At 48.2% G+C, this 15644-nt stretch overlaps 5 protein-coding genes; 4 read left to right on the top strand and 1 right to left on the bottom strand.

Annotated features, from left to right (window-relative positions):
- Positions 1 to 310: 310 nt before the first annotated feature.
- GSTUM_00005441001 (uncharacterized protein) lies at positions 311 to 2177 on the top strand (the record flags this gene model as incomplete). XM_002837499.2 has 6 exons in its annotated part: positions 311 to 442; positions 534 to 663; positions 725 to 903; positions 966 to 1560; positions 1658 to 1777; positions 2101 to 2177. Exons 1-6 carry the CDS (start codon positions 422 to 424, stop codon positions 2175 to 2177), a joined length of 1122 nt encoding a protein of 373 aa, XP_002837545.1. The 5' UTR covers positions 311 to 421.
- A 4173-nt stretch (positions 2178 to 6350) lies between these two features.
- On the top strand, positions 6351 to 9143 carry GSTUM_00005439001 (uncharacterized protein). XM_002837498.2 has 8 exons: positions 6351 to 7430; positions 7504 to 7561; positions 7632 to 7711; positions 7777 to 7817; positions 7883 to 8185; positions 8257 to 8550; positions 8639 to 8771; positions 8854 to 9143. Exons 1-6 carry the CDS (start codon positions 7379 to 7381, stop codon positions 8485 to 8487), a joined length of 765 nt encoding a protein of 254 aa, XP_002837544.1. The 5' UTR covers positions 6351 to 7378; the 3' UTR covers positions 8488 to 8550; positions 8639 to 8771; positions 8854 to 9143.
- A 1398-nt stretch (positions 9144 to 10541) lies between these two features.
- Positions 10542 to 11596, top strand: GSTUM_00005438001 (uncharacterized protein; the record flags this gene model as incomplete). XM_002837497.2 has 4 exons in its annotated part: positions 10542 to 10784; positions 10846 to 11013; positions 11056 to 11061; positions 11139 to 11596. The coding sequence occupies 4 exons, from the start codon at positions 10542 to 10544 to the stop codon at positions 11400 to 11402; spliced, it is 681 nt and encodes a 226-aa protein (XP_002837543.1). The 3' UTR covers positions 11403 to 11596.
- Positions 11597 to 11616: 20 nt separating this feature from the next.
- GSTUM_00005437001 (uncharacterized protein) lies at positions 11617 to 12624 on the bottom strand. XM_002837496.2 has 2 exons: positions 12530 to 12624; positions 11617 to 12474 (listed from the first exon to the last, which is right to left on the bottom strand). The coding sequence occupies exons 1-2, from the start codon at positions 12554 to 12556 to the stop codon at positions 11689 to 11691; spliced, it is 813 nt and encodes a 270-aa protein (XP_002837542.1). The 5' UTR covers positions 12557 to 12624; the 3' UTR covers positions 11617 to 11688.
- A 179-nt stretch (positions 12625 to 12803) lies between these two features.
- GSTUM_00005436001 (uncharacterized protein) lies at positions 12804 to 15468 on the top strand (the record flags this gene model as incomplete). Its single annotated transcript, XM_002837495.1, has 6 exons — positions 12804 to 12962; positions 13043 to 14081; positions 14136 to 14270; positions 14332 to 14600; positions 14653 to 14915; positions 14970 to 15468. The coding sequence occupies 6 exons, from the start codon at positions 12804 to 12806 to the stop codon at positions 15466 to 15468; spliced, it is 2364 nt and encodes a 787-aa protein (XP_002837541.1).
- Positions 15469 to 15644: the final 176 nt, after the last annotated feature.

The following is a 15644-nucleotide window of genomic DNA, read 5'->3' as shown; positions in this document are numbered from 1 at the left end:
AAGTCTGATACCGGTAGACTATTGCTTAGAAGCCTCTGGACTAGACTATGTTGAACATAAGGAATTTCCTTTGAACAAGTGAATTGGGACTCTAGAAAAATCACTCTGCTCGAGTACGGTAATAGCACTTATATTAATTGTGTTAACCAGTGTCTAGCTTAGACCGGTATCGTTGCAAAGATGTGGTTATCGCTCGTCGATCATCATATTATACCGGCACTGAGCTAGGAACTGTGAGAGAGCTCAGGCCAGCCGAAGCAGCCACACAACCCTAATAATTTACCCCTTCACCAACTTGCCCCTCGTTTCACCTCAACGCAACAAATCCATCTCATTTTCCTGAAATCCCCGCTTCGTTCCCATCACCATCGTCACTAAATATTGTTTAGATCGTCTATCTTCTCTCCGTTCAACAATAGCGATGTCATCGACTCAAGGCAAGGTAAGTAATCAAAGTTTGCTCAGTAGAAAAAAAAAGGAAAAAAAAAAGAAGTTTTACATCCCAACAATTAGGCTTGTCTAATCAATTATAGACTATTACCTGCAAAGCTGCTATCGCATGGGAGCCTGGCAAGCCACTTTCCATAGAGGAAATTGAAGTCGCGCCTCCTAGGGCGCACGAGGTCAGAATTAAAATCCACTACACTGGAGTTTGTCACACCGGTAACGACTTACCTCGCCGGACATCACACACTTTCAACGAGACTGAGACAGCATATCACAGATGCGTACACTCTCTCCGGCAAAGATCCTGAGGGCGCCTTTCCCATTGTCCTCGGGCACGAAGGTGCCGGAATTGTGGAGTCGATTGGTGAGGGTGTTACTAATGTGAAGGTGGGAGATCACGTTGTCGCGCTGTATACACCCGAATGCCGTGAATGCAAGTTTTGCAGGTCTGGAAAGGTGGTTTTTGGCTCACAATCCTCCCGCCAACGGAATATTTGAATTAATGAGTGAGTGTGCAGACCAACCTGTGTGGTAAAATTCGTGCCACCCAAGGGAGGGGTGTTATGCCTGACGGGACATCTCGATTCAGCGCCAAGGGCAAGGACCTCTTGCATTTCATGGGGACATCCACCTTCAGTCAGTATACCGTGGTCGCAGATATTTCAGTTGTTGCCATCACCTACGATGTCTCTATGGAAAAGACCTGTCTCCTGGGCTGCGGTATTACAACTGGGTACGGGGCTGCGGTCGTTACTGCGGGGATAGAGAAGGGCTCCACTGTAGCTGTTTTCGGTGCGGGGTGTGTTGGTCTCTCGGTGATCCAGGGCGCCGTGAAGTGCGGCGCCAGCCAAATTATTGTCGTGGACGTCAACGCCAAAAAGGAAGAATGGGGTAAGAAGTTTGGGGCAACCCACTTTGTCAACCCATCGAAAATTGGCGACCAGACCATCCAGGAGAAGCTTATTGAGATGACTGATGGAGGCCTGGACTACACATTTGATTGCACCGGAAATGTTCAAGTGATGAGGGCGGCCCTAGAGGCGTGCCACAAGGGTTGGGGTCAGTCAATCGTGATCGGTGTCGCCGCCGCCGGCCAGGAAATTTCTACAAGGCGTTGGTCTCTCCCAGAGTCTCGGTGATGCCACTGCCCGAGGCCTTCTGCTGGTTTTACTTTTGCTGACCACATATATACACTTGTTACCCAAAACAGCATTTCAACTGGTCACCGGGCGTGTCTGGAAGGGTTGTGCCTTTGGAGGGATTAAGGGCCGTACTCAGCTCCCCGACCTAGTTAAGGACTACATGGAAGGGAAACTTAAAGTGGACGAGTGTAAGCAAACAAATCCCAACCTTATTGTGGATTTCCTAAAGGCTGCGGAAGCTCGCCGAGTTTCTCTTCCTCCCAGAGCCCTATTGCGCCATAGCGTCCACTAGGAGGCATACTGAAAGAATCAGATATACCCTGTCTATTTCAGTGGCTTGTCGAGTTCTAATTAAACAGAGAGCTCTGAAGAAAGAAATCAGAAGTTCTATGAAATCTGCAATACCACTAGTGCACTTCTTAGGCGTTAAGAGCTGGGGTAATTGGAATTGGGGGGGATTTTGGATTCCGAGAGCTGATCAACTGACCTCACCTATAATAACGCCTTCCAGTTATCACCCACCGTGAGCCTCTAGATCAAATAAACAATGCATTCGACCAGATGAAGGCGGGGGACTGCATCAGGTGAGCAAGCCCCTGTCATCTGTTATCTGTTACCAATTGGTTCTTATGCAGCGCTAATCCAAGACTATAATCCAGATGTGTCGTCAACATGCAATAAAAAATTTCAATTCGAGACCCTAAATGGACTGTTTGATATCCACTGGTCTATTCTTTTTTCCACCCTTTGAGGGTGATGCATTGTTGTCGCGATATTGCAAGTTTTCTTTTAGTTTTACACCTCCAGGCCGCTACGTGTAGCACTAAGAAATGACGATATTGTCTCTACCTACACTTTCCTGACTCTTCCTTTCATTCCCTTCTGCCCTTTCCCATGGTCGTAACGTTGAAGAGTTTTCAAAAAGGACTGCTCTTGCATACCACCGGGGTCTTGCCCTTTCCCATGGTCGTAACGTTGAAGAGTTTTCAAAAAGGACTGCTCTTGCATACCACCGGGGTCTTGCCCTTTTTCTCGGATCTGAGCGGCACACAATAGCAATTCTTAAAACCGCTTCGCCACTCCAAACACTCGAGCATGTGCAGTACTGTGCAACGCGACAGACAAAATACAGGCACCTGGAAGAAGCGTTTACAAGTACAATATGATCCGAAACATTTTTAATTGTGACTGCACAATCAGTCAATGTGGAATACCGGTAGTGCGGTTCATTGGACTATCGCTTTCCAACGGTCAATGGCCCCATAGTTAATGGGGGCGGTTAAAAGAGAAGGCGAAAGGCAGACTAAGTAATACAAGAATAAGGAAGATAGAAGCCGGTATCTAATACTTGGCATATAACCTCCTACTCCCCTCCAGAACCGGAACCGCAGCCACTTTGTTGAGCATTGGTTTTTTACAATTTAAACCTCCATCTCCAGAATTACCTCTCAAACTAAAGGGAAGCACCCATTCTAGCTAATCTCTTCTTCACAGCTTCTTTTCCCTTCTGAGGTAACTTATCGCCAATCCTTGGGTAGTACCGCTAATGCGGTTGCGGCACTTTTTAAGCTCAACCTTTTCACGTTCGATAGGATTCGAATCGGGAGAATGGGGGACTCGTTCTTCCGAGGTTAGAACAGGTCACGTGATAGAACATCAATAATAAGTGGGGGTTATTGAGGTGGCAATTTCTGAGAAACCTCACCAAACCATCCTCACCCACTTGAAACCGTCCTCATCAAACTATTGTGAAACAATGACCAAAGGTGCCTCAATATCCCAAGAATTGCGTATTGCTATCCTGACTCTCCACTCTATTGCACATATGCAATGGAATGAGATCTCTACACACCTAAACGTCCATCCAGAGAGTGCTCGCCAGATAATCCAGCGCTCTAAAGCACGCGTCGGTGAAGATTTCTTCGCACTGGTCTACGATGTCAGTCATGATGAGCCCGTATATCCTTCAGGTCCTCCTCAAAAGTATCCTAAAGGATCAGAAAAGTCTGAAAAATTGAAAGAGGTTGCTCTTAACCATGAGAACTTTGGCAAGAATCCCACTCAGCTTGCCCGTCTTGCCAACCTCGATATTGCTACTTCGACCCCCTATAAGTATATTCATCAACATTACAACTTTGCCGCATACAAGCCACGCCACAAGCCAAAACTCAGTCAAAATGATATCCTCTCCCGAATTCAATTTGCTCAGTGGGCTTTAACTCAACCACAAGAAAACTTCATCTTCACAGATGAGACATGGATTGAAATTGGCTCACCTCGAGGCAAACCCAATGTCTGGAGACCTGTTGGGTCTGATCCATATGACTTTATAATTCCTACCGACTCCGGACCTGAGTTTACCTTAATGCTCTCTGGTCACTTTAATTGTGGATACCTAGAGAGCCATACATTTGGATAAAAGAAAGCTCAAGGGAGAGGAAGGAGCACGCACAGGAGCTTGAGGAGGAAAACAAACGAAAACAACAACACCAAGAACAAATGCAAATGAACGCTCGAGTACCTGGAACCAAGGAGTATCGGCTTCTTGAGTCAACCAATGCAGATATTCGCAACTACAACCAGAATCACTTACCCAATGAGCTACGATGAATGCCCCGACGTCCTGAGTGGGTTTTTAAGGAGGAGATTGCAGAGAGGAGCAAGGGAGGGGGTCTGGATTGGTGGTTGTATCGAAAAGAGGTTCTTCACAAACACCTTTACCCATTCGTTCGACACATACAGGAGGAGAGTGGAAGGAATCCAGTATGGTTATGCAAGGACAATGCAGGAAATCATACAAAGGCAACAAGAATAGATCAAGAGGAGGCTGATTTGAATGGAGTTCATCGGTGTAATGCTCCTCCGAATTCCCCAGACTATAATATGTCTGAACAGGAGTGGAGGCTGGAGGTATATTAAAGATATAATGCCTCAACATTACGACAATCTGAGAGGGAGTAGTTATGTTGTACTCGAGAAAGCAAAGGAGATCCTGATTGAAGAATGGTATCGCATTCCTCAAGACCTTATAGATAGGTGGTACGATAATTTTCATTGTAATCTTAGACTTAGTTTTGAGAAAGGCGGTGGGAACAACTATAATGGTTAAGCTGAATTGATTCTCGTGGCGGGAGTGCAGTGCTGCTCTTCAACACCATACTTTCCTGCTTTAATCACGTGACCTGATCTAACCTCGGAAGCACGAGTACTGCATGGCTATACTCGAGTAGCTATTATTTGCAGAACACAGCATCCTATCACAAAGTTGAGAAACACGCCACCGACCAACCATGATTATCGTGAGGCGGTGGGTGGATGGATGGCTGGATGTGGACTTCCAGCTGCTTGCTATGGTACGAGTACATGATACTGTACTGTACCACCGTGCCCGAGATAGACGAACGCTTAAACCCATTGAGTGAGTGGGTACACGCCCGCCATACTGTATGCAGTTGGATGCGGAGCTTAGGATTGTGGTTATAGCACATCCCGTGCATTTGCCTTGTGCGGCGCGAAGTGTCGTAACCGGTATCATTTGAGTGGGAAGGAATGCTGTGGCTTTCTTTGCCCTACGCTGTGTTCCCGGACGATCGATACAATGTTGCAACTCACATGCTAACTTCACCTGGTTTGCAGGGCGGGTGAGAAATTCTCGTTTACGGTACTGTACCATACCAACCATGTGGTGACCGCTTGGTAATCCGTGGGTTCTTGGTGGTGGTGGGGGTGGTGAGCAACGGGAGGGACAACCAGGATCTCCTTTCTTTGCATCTCTCTCCTTAGCGAGGGCTTAGTTTGTGGGAGTGTGGATATAGTGCGCTATCAATGGGCGGGTGGAATAGTTTATTGTGGTGAGTGAGCTTTGGTGTACTTGTACTCGTACTGTGCAGTACTAGTATCGTGACAACAGAGTTGTGATTAGTTCTGTTGAACTTACTTGAACTTACTTATTCCTAGCGTGGCTAGCTAGTCGCAACCTTATTACTAGCTACCGTAGTGGTAATGGGGAATTGCACGCAGCAAGCACGACGACTACAAACCCCCCGAAGCTTCCCCATAAATTATACATCACATCGACACCCGACCTAATCATACCAAGCAAGAAGTATTCGGCAGCAGGGGTGGTGAGCTTTTATGGGCGCTCGGATACCCACGCATTTTTCGCCATACGGGTATGATATATACTTGTACTTCTTGCCTGGTGCGGGTAAAGCCTCTCTTGGATGGATGGCTTCCCTCTTGCTCTTTCCCGTCCTCGCTCTCCGTGAGAGGGAGTGTGGCAGTTGTAACAATGTCATAGTAATTGGAGACCAGAAGTGTTTGATGTGGTTCGAGGAGGAACAAGCCTTTTCTAAAGGTGAAACCAGGGATTGGGCAAGACATCCAGCCCGGGCTGCCGCCCGGAATGCGTTGTGGGGTAGGGTAGATCACACGCACGCCGAATCAGAGAGCGCCGCAACCCCCGGGAATAGCGAGTGAACGGCTCCCTCTCCTTGCCATCCCTCATCCTCCATACATTCCCGACGTCCACGTCCCCTGACGGAAAGGCTTAAAAGGGTTCAAAAAAACCAAAAATTGCCACAAAACTGTCCCTATTGCACCCCGTAACCCTATAGTACCGGTATGGATCTAGGCCTAGGCATAGGTATAGCACCGGCGGTATTTTTGAGATGTTTAACCCCGGTTACACCCGTGTTCTCGCCTCTATCATCACACGCTTCACTTGTAACCCTCCTGCTTTCCCGTTTTTTACAATTGGTTATAGCCCCCCGTCGGAGGAGGCTTTTGCCACTCCGCGCAGCGCACTTCGCGCCGGCGCCGCCACTGGGTGTCTTTCGGTGTCAAGCTTCTGGTTACTGATCTCCCTACTTGAGTACTGTACCTTACCCACGTAAAGTGCGGTACTTACTCCATAATGCCCACTCTATAACTCGACCACATCCACCTCTACTTCCACGCTACCGATACCTAGCTACCTAGCTACTGTACTACCGGTAGTGCATACTCTTCTATCCCCCAACCTCTGCAGCAGGCACTGAATCGGTCGAGCAAGTTCAAGTCCTTACACTTGCGCACCCCACACGCACCCATATCTTCCCTGGAGGAAGAAAGTGGGCAGATACTGGTACGGCACAGACAGGAGGAGCGATCATACCCCCCTCAGGCTCTACTGTACTACTCGAGTACGAGTACCTTACCCCTCCCCCTCCCCCTCCCAAACGTTCACTTTTATTTGTTTTTTTACTTCTTCGAAACCAAGAATTCCCCCCCCTGCCCCACCCCCCTTTCCCAGGACCAAACCAAATCCACCACCCCCCTAGTTTCCCGTGGACCATTAGACCAAACTCACATCTCGCTCTCCCATTCTGGTCCGGTCCGGTTTGATCCCGGTCCCTAACCCAAGTCCACTGCACTGGGTCATATATACTTTCACCCTTTCCGCCCCTTCCTTCTTTACTTGGTTAAGTTAAGCTTGTTCCTGCTCCGCTGTGTCTGACTGTCTTTGCGCCTAACGAATCTCCGGGAAATTTATAATATCGAATCTGTCACCTGCTCTTTCTTGTTCATCCTTCGAAATTTTCTTTTCTTCTGTTCTTTCTTTTTCCTCATCCCTAGGGCGTACGCACATTTAAATCAAAAATTGGACAGATATCCGGACGGTTCGATACATAAAGCTACATGAGCACATCCAGGCCGTCTTCCCGTATCATTCTGCTGGCTAGTAACAGCTGTGGTTGTGGTTTAAGCACGCCAATTATCGTCCAGTTCCCGTTCCTATATTTGCCGTTATGAATTATAGAGAGCACGAAGAGCCGTTGCTGGGTTCTAAGGTGAATCTCGGTTAGCTTTGCCTTGCCCTACCTACTCTAATTTTTGTAGTGAGGGTTTGTGGTTGACATTGACTTCTGGTTAGGTATCACGCATGTCGGGTCGGAAGCATTGAGGTTCCCGCAAGCTGTTGCTCATAGAGGGTGAATACTGGGCTTTTTCATAGGAGTTTCACTGTTTGTACAATTGACTGACGGGGAGAGTTGGGGACAGGTTTAGAGCTCAGTTTCCCGAGAATACGCTGACGGCTTTTGAAGGGGCGGTGAAGGCTGGGGCTCATGCTATTGAGACTGGTGGGTTTGCTTTGGCAATTGAACTACGGGAGGTGGAATTGCTAAGATTTGTGGTGGAAATTTAGACCTGCATTTGTCGAAAGATGGTGTGGTCATGATATCTCACGTATGTCTTGATCCGAATCATGAGAAAGGATGTATGGGTTCGGGCAACTAACATGGTTACTAAAGGATGCAACCCTGAAACGGTGTTTTGGCGTGGAGGGAAAGCTCATTGATTACGACTATTCATATCTTAAGACTCTGCGAACATTAGAGGCTCCACACGTTCCTATGCCGACACTGAAGGAGGTTCTCGAATTTATGTGCCAGCCGGCGGTTCTGGGTATGTGGCTGTTGTTGGATATAAAGCTGGACAATGACGCCGAAGACATCATCCGAGAGACCGCTTCTGCAATCTGTTCGGTGAATCCAAGCCGAGAGTTCTGGGCGAACAGAATAGTCCTTGGATGCTGGACACTGGATTTTTTACCAGTATGCGGGCTTTCTCCCCAGAACTGGGTTCAGCTATGTTAGGATCCGGGTTTGCTGACAAATTATATCAGCTGTGTGATCTTTACTTACCAGGGTTTCCAATTACTGTACGCTCGAAAACTCCAAATCCTTCTTTTTTTTCTAGAAGGCTTATTGAAGCATTGCTAACGGTTTTTTTGCTTGGGGGGCCAGCACATTGGGTTCTCAATTCCTTATGCAAGAGAGTTTCTCAAACATCCTGGCGTTTCGTTCAATCTTTTCTATGCAATCCTTTCTGGCAAGAAAGGCGCAAAGTTCGCTAGAGACGCCCGAGCGGCGGGAAGGGATATGTACGCGTGGACTGTGAACGACGAGCAAACTATGAGGTATACAATAAAAATTTCCCCAGCCTTCCCCAAGCTACCTTTAGCAGGAGTATAGTTGGAGCTTACTTGCTGGGGGTCCATTTATTAGATGGGCGATTCATAATGAAATCGATGGTAGATTTGTCCTTTCTTTTCTTCCTCCCTCCTTTTGATCGCGTTTCGGGACTACGACCTAACAATTAAATAGCGATTTGCACTGATGACCCTGTCAAATTCCTTGAGTAAGTTATTCCCCTCCCCCATGATTTTGATCATATAACGTGATCGAGTTTTGTCGCTTACAAGATGTTTCTATGCATTCAGCGTCTGTGACGGATACCCGGGCTGTCACTCTACAGGGCAGATGGCTCTTCGAAGAACCCTGCAGATTCTGATCATGCAGTTTTTTGCTTGGTTCATATCCATTGGCTTCCGGTGTCGTTACGGATTTAAGCTGACAAAAAAGAAGAGGGTTGAGATGGGTCCTTCCCGCGACCATATTTGTTAATAGTTGTTTTCGATAGAATGGGGGTATCGTGTTGGTGTTTGTATTCATTCCATTCTCGTACTTATATTATTGCATGCACATAGGCTTTTCGTTTTGGGGGGGGGGGATTTTCACAAGTTTTGGGTGTTTGTGTTATTTTTTTGTGGATTTCTTCCTCACTTCCTAGTGCCTCGGGGGTACAGGGTATACAGTAGGATTTAGCGTTGGACGGGTACCCTATGAGAGTGTCTGTGCAAGCACTAGTACATAGAGATCTAGAGTGCAATGCAGGCGGGTAGGAAGGAATGAAAAAAACTCTAGAGCCATTCGGGTTTATAAAGGGATTTAAAAAAGTAAGGTGTTTACAACGTGACATTGTAATGGTAGTACCGGTACTAGTGGATTGCTCATCTGGAGCCTATGGGGGGCTGAAGTAACAGGTGAGGGGTGATTTACTTAAGCGGGCTTTGCCTTGGGGTCTTTTTTTCTGTTGTACTAGTATCATATCATGTACGAGTGCTCTGGTCCAGTACAGCTTAAACCTCGGGATTCGGGAAGCTGTTATCAACTATTTCACGGAGTAGGGCCCTAAGGCATTTAGGAGTTTCTATTCTCACTTCGTTTTTTCTTTTTTTTTTTCATTGATAGAAGTTTCCGTGAAGGAAGAAAGAGGTAGTAATTTTGCGTAGGGTATGGAGGAACATGTGGTTGTTCAATTCCTCTTGTTATATAAATCGAAATAGACTCGTACTGTAAATGTCCTCCGTAGTATGGATATCATACTTGTATCTAAAATGGGCATGATGACCCCCCCCCTTCCCCCCCCTCCAAACCTAGGGAGTAGAGAGAGAGAGCAAAAGCGATTAGATTCTTCTCTCTTCGGACTAGCGAGCGGTGATGATTTTTTTTTTTTTTTTTTCTTTCCTCTACGGAACGGACATGGCATAAGGGTTCGCATTTTTTGACCCTCGACCTTTTGTCACTATTGAATTTGTATGATATGATATTATTTGCCAGGGTAAACGGTTGGATTGGACGGAGGGTGCGAGTGACTTGCGTGTATTAGTCGCTGTTTTTTTTTTTTTTAGTTTTCCCCGACTATCGTATGATAGCATAGTCTATTGGTATCATACTGATGGTAAAAGTTGTTTTTAAGAATCAAAGATCAGATAAGTAAGCAATAGAGCTGGGCTGAGATGCGTGTACAGTACTGTACTGTACGAGTAGTCTACGGGTTAACGGAATCACGGATACAGTGGGAAGCGGTATGTATGATACTTGAGTTCCTGTCTTGGCAGATGGCAATTCTGTTTTGGTCTCCTTCTGTTGCTGCAGGGTGCCGTGTAACCAGAATACCGTAGACTAATAAATTTTATTAAGCCCATGCCTGGCCAAATCTACCCCGCCAAACCAATTTTCCAAAACCCCACCAACCTCCACCACAACCACGACCACAAACTTTCAACTTCAACTCCCACCCCAATTCACCGCCACCACCACCACCGCCCCTCCCAAAGAACCAGAAATGGCGCCAAAACCCATCATTGCCCCCTCAATCCTCGCCTCCGACTTCGGCAACCTCGCGCACGAGTGTTCCCGGATCATCAAATCGGAAGGTGCAGACTGGCTACACATCGACATAATGGACGGGCACTTCGTTCCGAACATCACCATCGGCGCGCCCGTGGTGACCTGCATCCGCCGCAGTGTGGACAGGAGTGAGGATTGGGCGAAGGGCGTTTTCGACTGTCACATGATGGTTGCTGAGGTATCCTATATTCCCTCCCTCGCCGCGGGCGAAGATGTGCTAATGGGGATGCGGAGCGTAGCCGCAGAAATGGCTCCAGGACTTCAAAGATGCCGGGTGCGATCTCTACTGCTTCCATCACGAAGCGGCGGAGATCTCGAAGGATCCCAAGACCCCGTCCGCCGAATTGATCGAGAACATTCACGCCTTGGGGTTGAAGGCGGGTGTTGCGATCAAGCCTGGTACGCCGGTTGATGTTTTGTATCCGCTTTTGGACGGGAGTGGGGAGAAGCCTGATGTTCGTTTTTCTTTCCTCTCCTCACACACTTTTCCCCTACACGTCTATCCTTCTTTGGGCTAATTTGAGTTATGTAGATGGTGCTGGTGATGACAGTAGAACCGGGCTTCGGAGGACAAAAGTTCCGCCCCGAGTGCATGCCTAAGGTAGAGGCTCTCAGAAAGAGATATCCAGAGTTGGATATCGAGGTCGATGGTGGGTTGGGATTGGGAACTATCGATCTGGCGGCGGAAGCCGGTGCCAATGTGATTGTTGCGGGGACGGCTGTGTTTGGGGCGCAGAGTCCTAAGGAGGTTATTGCGAAACTTAGGGAGACGGTGCAGAGAAACTTGTCCAAGTGAGAAGAAAAAAAGGGGTCGGACTTCTCTATTATTTTATACTTCCTTCTTTCCTCCCACCCTTTTTTTTTCCTTCACTTTTTGGGGAGGTATCTTCTTTTAAATGGGGGTATTTCCCCACACAGGTTGAGCTTAGGTGTTGGTCGGTTGATTTTTAGGAATAGTTTCTAATTTATTGATTGAACCTTTGAGGCGAATTATTGATTGTACAGAAGGCTGGGGAATATACATGAAAGTTCGAGGAAAGATGGCGCTGTAGGTACGGGAGGTGTGGCCGGGGCTTGGGCGTTTATCGCTTCCTGACTCTTGCCCATTTGTTCTTCTTCACCATCCCACCTTTACCCATCCTAGCCCTCTGTAATTCCATCTCTCGCTCAGCCTGTTTCAACTCAGCCTCTCGATGCTTGCGAGCTTCTAATTCCCGCCCCCCCCCCTCCCTCGCCTTCCGCAATTTCCTCTTAGCAAGCGCCTCCTCCTTTCTCCTTGCCTTCTCCGCCTCAATATTCCTGACGCTCTTCCTCCTCTTTCGCAGTCCCTCCTCGGCAGCCCTCTTTTTAGCCTCAATCTCCTCAACCTGCTCCTTCCTCATTCTATTGAACCTTCTCTCGACCATCTCCTTTGTAGTTCCAAAATAAATCTCGGGCCGAAACCCCCTCGCCTCCTCCTCCCCATCCACGAAGACCACATGCTTCCCTACCCCCCCCGCTCCCGCATCCCCACCCTTATCTTTCAGCACCAACCTCTCCTCCAACTTCTCAATCTTCTTCCTCTCCACGGCACTCTGCAACCGCACGTACCCCGCATCCTGAGTCTTTAACAACTTAACCACGTCATGGCTGAGAGGGCCCTCATCCTGCCGCGGTGCGACGTGGATTCCGCCGTCTCGCGTGCGGGAGTTGATCATTGCGAAGTAGAATTCATCGGGGTTGCGTTGCGTGGCCTTCTGCCGGAGGATCTTGAGTTTGGCCTTCTTGGTATTGAAGTCGCGGGCTCGCAGGACGTAGTCCTTCTTCTTCTCGAGGAGGCCGTATTTTTGGCGGGAGGAAGGTTGGGAGCGCTCTTTGTGGTTCCGCCGCTGTGGATGGTTGGTTAGTATAGGAGTGAAATGGGGAGGGGAAAGAGGGTGCTACCTGGACAGCATTGCGCATGGAAGACATGATTGGAGATTTTCTATTTGTATTTTGTGTGTATGATAGTGAAGTGAAACGAGTGAGCTTGGTGGTGGAGCACGGGGCTGGGAGGAGAGAAGTATAAGTAGTCGTACTGTCCAAAAGGGTGAAAATTGAGCTTGGGTGACGTGGGGTTACCCGGACTTGCTAATTTATCCAATCTAATCTTATCGATCTTAGTTCACTTGATAGTTGTGATTAGGCGTTCCCCAGGTTCTCACTACCAGGCGCAATAATGTCCACATCTACCACCGCAATCTCGCAAGACCCCCGAAATAGAGATGCTCGGGTTGAGGACTACCTTAATGACAAATTCCAAACACTTGGTGATCTGGAAAGCCTTAAGGAGATCCTGAATGCCGTCCAGACCCAACAATCACAGCTTCGCACACAGGTATGACGAAAAACTCGCAGCTAGCCATCCTCCACCCAAAACATCTCTCCCTAACCAACTAACTTACGGAATTCCAAAAGCTCCAATCTGCCGAAACCCGCGCCGAAAAAGCCCGCACCGCCGCCTCCGAGCACTCCCACAACCTCCTGATCCAAGCGCAACTATTCCAACAGAATCAAGACGACATAGACCGCCGTCTGCGGGCAGCCACATCCTCTGACACGGCCCAAGATGCCGCTGCAAAATTTGAGGCGAGCATGGAGAAACTCCGCAGATTGGACGTAGCGAAAGGATACGTTTCTCTGATCCTCCAGGTCCACGAACTCTCCGATGAAGCAAGGAAGGAGATACAGAAGGATCCGAAGCTAGCCTTGGCGCCGTACAATGAGCTCCAAAGATTGTCGAAGGAGCTAAAATCCCGGCACGAAGAGATGGAGGGTGCAGCGGTGCATTTGGTGGACCACATTGAGAAGACTACGGGACTGCTGTGGGATGAGATGAGGAGTTGTCTGGTGGGACAATTTGGAGAGGTGCTGAGCAAGATTAGCTGGCCGACAGTGACCACGGACGTCAGTAACGCGCCAGGGTTCGGGGAGGCCTTTAATAAGCTCCTTGTCTTGCAAGAGCCAGAGATTGATACTGGGCTCGGGGATAACCCGTTGCTACCCATGGAGGTGCTGGTGAAGCCGCTAGAGTTGAGGTTTAGGTATCATTTTGAGGGAGACCGGCAAACGAATAGGATTGACAGACCGGAGTGGTTCCTCGCGCATTTATCGTCACTAGTCACGACGTATACTCCATTCTTGCTATCTGTTATTCAGCCTTTACTCGCATCCTCGGCGAATCTGAGGGTTGCGCAGCGGGATGCGGTTAATGAGTTTGTTACCGCTTTGCTCCCTGTGCTCAGACGGAAGATACATCACTTGCTCCCGCAAATACTTGACCAGGCGCAGCTGCTTAGTCACTTCATTCATGAGATGATTAAGTTTGACTCGGAGCTTCGGGAGGTGTTTGGATACGTGCCGTATGGATGTGCGGATGGGGAGTGGAAGGGCGTTACGCATGAGGTATTGGTTGTCGAGGGTGGGTTTGTGGGGTGGATTAAAGTTGAGAAGGAATGTTAGTATTTGCACGATTCACTTGTGGGGGCTAAGCTGATGGGGGATTTTATAGTTGCGCTGTCGAGATACCATAATATTCTAGATGCGGAAGATGCCTGGGTTATTGACTATGAAAGCGTTGAGCCGAAGGAGACGAAACCTACAAAGTCGGCTATCCGGTTAAGAGATTTGTTGGAGACTGTGACTGGTATACTTCCTCTTTCTGGGTGTTATCCGAGGGGTTGTTTGTTGATTTTGAGTTTGGATAGATCGGTACCGGCCCTTAACGTCGTTTACACAGCGACTTCGTTTCTTGATCGATATACAGATTTCCATTCTAGATCAGTATCATGATCGACTTTATTCCAGTGTCGAGGCTTTTAAGATGCTCTCCTCGTCGATTGCCCGGGCGGTGCAGGGGACTAGCAAGGAAGAGGTACAGTCTCTTACTGGAATCAGTGGCTTGGAGAGACTTTGTAAGGTTTACGGGAGCACTATGTTCATGGAGACTTGTATGAGGGATTGGGGTGAAGATATCGTAAGTCTACAAATTTGCACAACATAGTATGTCCAAGCTAATCAATGACTAGTTCTTCTTAGAGTTATGGGAAGAGCTACAAGAGCGTGCCAGGAAAGCACAACGAAATAACGCTACTCAGAACCTGGCGGGAACCATGAATGTCCAGGAGGTCGCAAACTTCACAAGTAGTGCCGTAGCCTCTAGAGAGGAGGATGGTGCGCTATTCGATGAGACTGCAGGCTCCTACAAAGCCCTCCGGACCACAACAGAAGACATGATCATTGACCTATTAATTGGAGGCATCAAAGAGGAATTAAGAGGTTATTCTAAAATGTCAACCCCACCCCACTCCTCACCGCGTTTACCCTACTAACCCCAAGCAAACAGATCACTCTGGTCGTCAGTAACCTCCGACTCCTCAACCCCAAGCACTATCTCCCCAGAAATGGTTCAGCCCGCAAATGCCACAAACACTTTACTCTCCTTCCTCTTTAAAACTGTCGCGCCACTAGTCTTCAAGCGGATATATCGCAAGTTCGCCGCTGGAATCCAAGCTTACCTCTGGGACAACATACTCATGCGTAATCAATTCTCACTTTCTGGCGGTAAGCAATTCACTACGGATGTTGGTGAGTTGTGGAACGTTTCTGGGCGGTATATTTGGGACCCTGAGGCTTCAATGAAGAGGGTTAAGGCTGCTTGTGTGTTGCTCACGCTTGAGGATGGGCAGGAGGAGGGGAGGATAGGGTTGAAGGAGGTTGTACAGAGGGTTTTTGAAGATAATGAAAAAGCGAGGGGTATATTGGAGGAGCTGGGGTTGGTTGGGTGTGTTAGTACGAGTGAGGCTAGGGGGGTGTTGCAGAGGAGGGTTGAGGCGTGGGCCTAGGAGAGGCTGCCACCCTTAACCTTTCAGTGCGCCATGTCTCCCTATCTACCGTATTTATTTCACAGCATCGGCTTAGTAGAGGAGCATGTGGCGTTGAACCTATCATAATTATAACTCTGATCGTTCATCCGAGGGGGCCGTGTGCAAGCATAACTTGAGTAGTTATAGATACCGGT

This window comes from Tuber melanosporum (assembly GCF_000151645.1).
Source record: "Tuber melanosporum whole genome shotgun sequence assembly, scaffold_19, strain Mel28".
Taxonomy (NCBI): Eukaryota; Fungi; Ascomycota; class Pezizomycetes; order Pezizales; family Tuberaceae; genus Tuber; species Tuber melanosporum.
The sequence above is the reverse complement of the archived record's forward strand: the minus strand, read 5'-3'. Positions and strand labels throughout refer to the sequence as shown.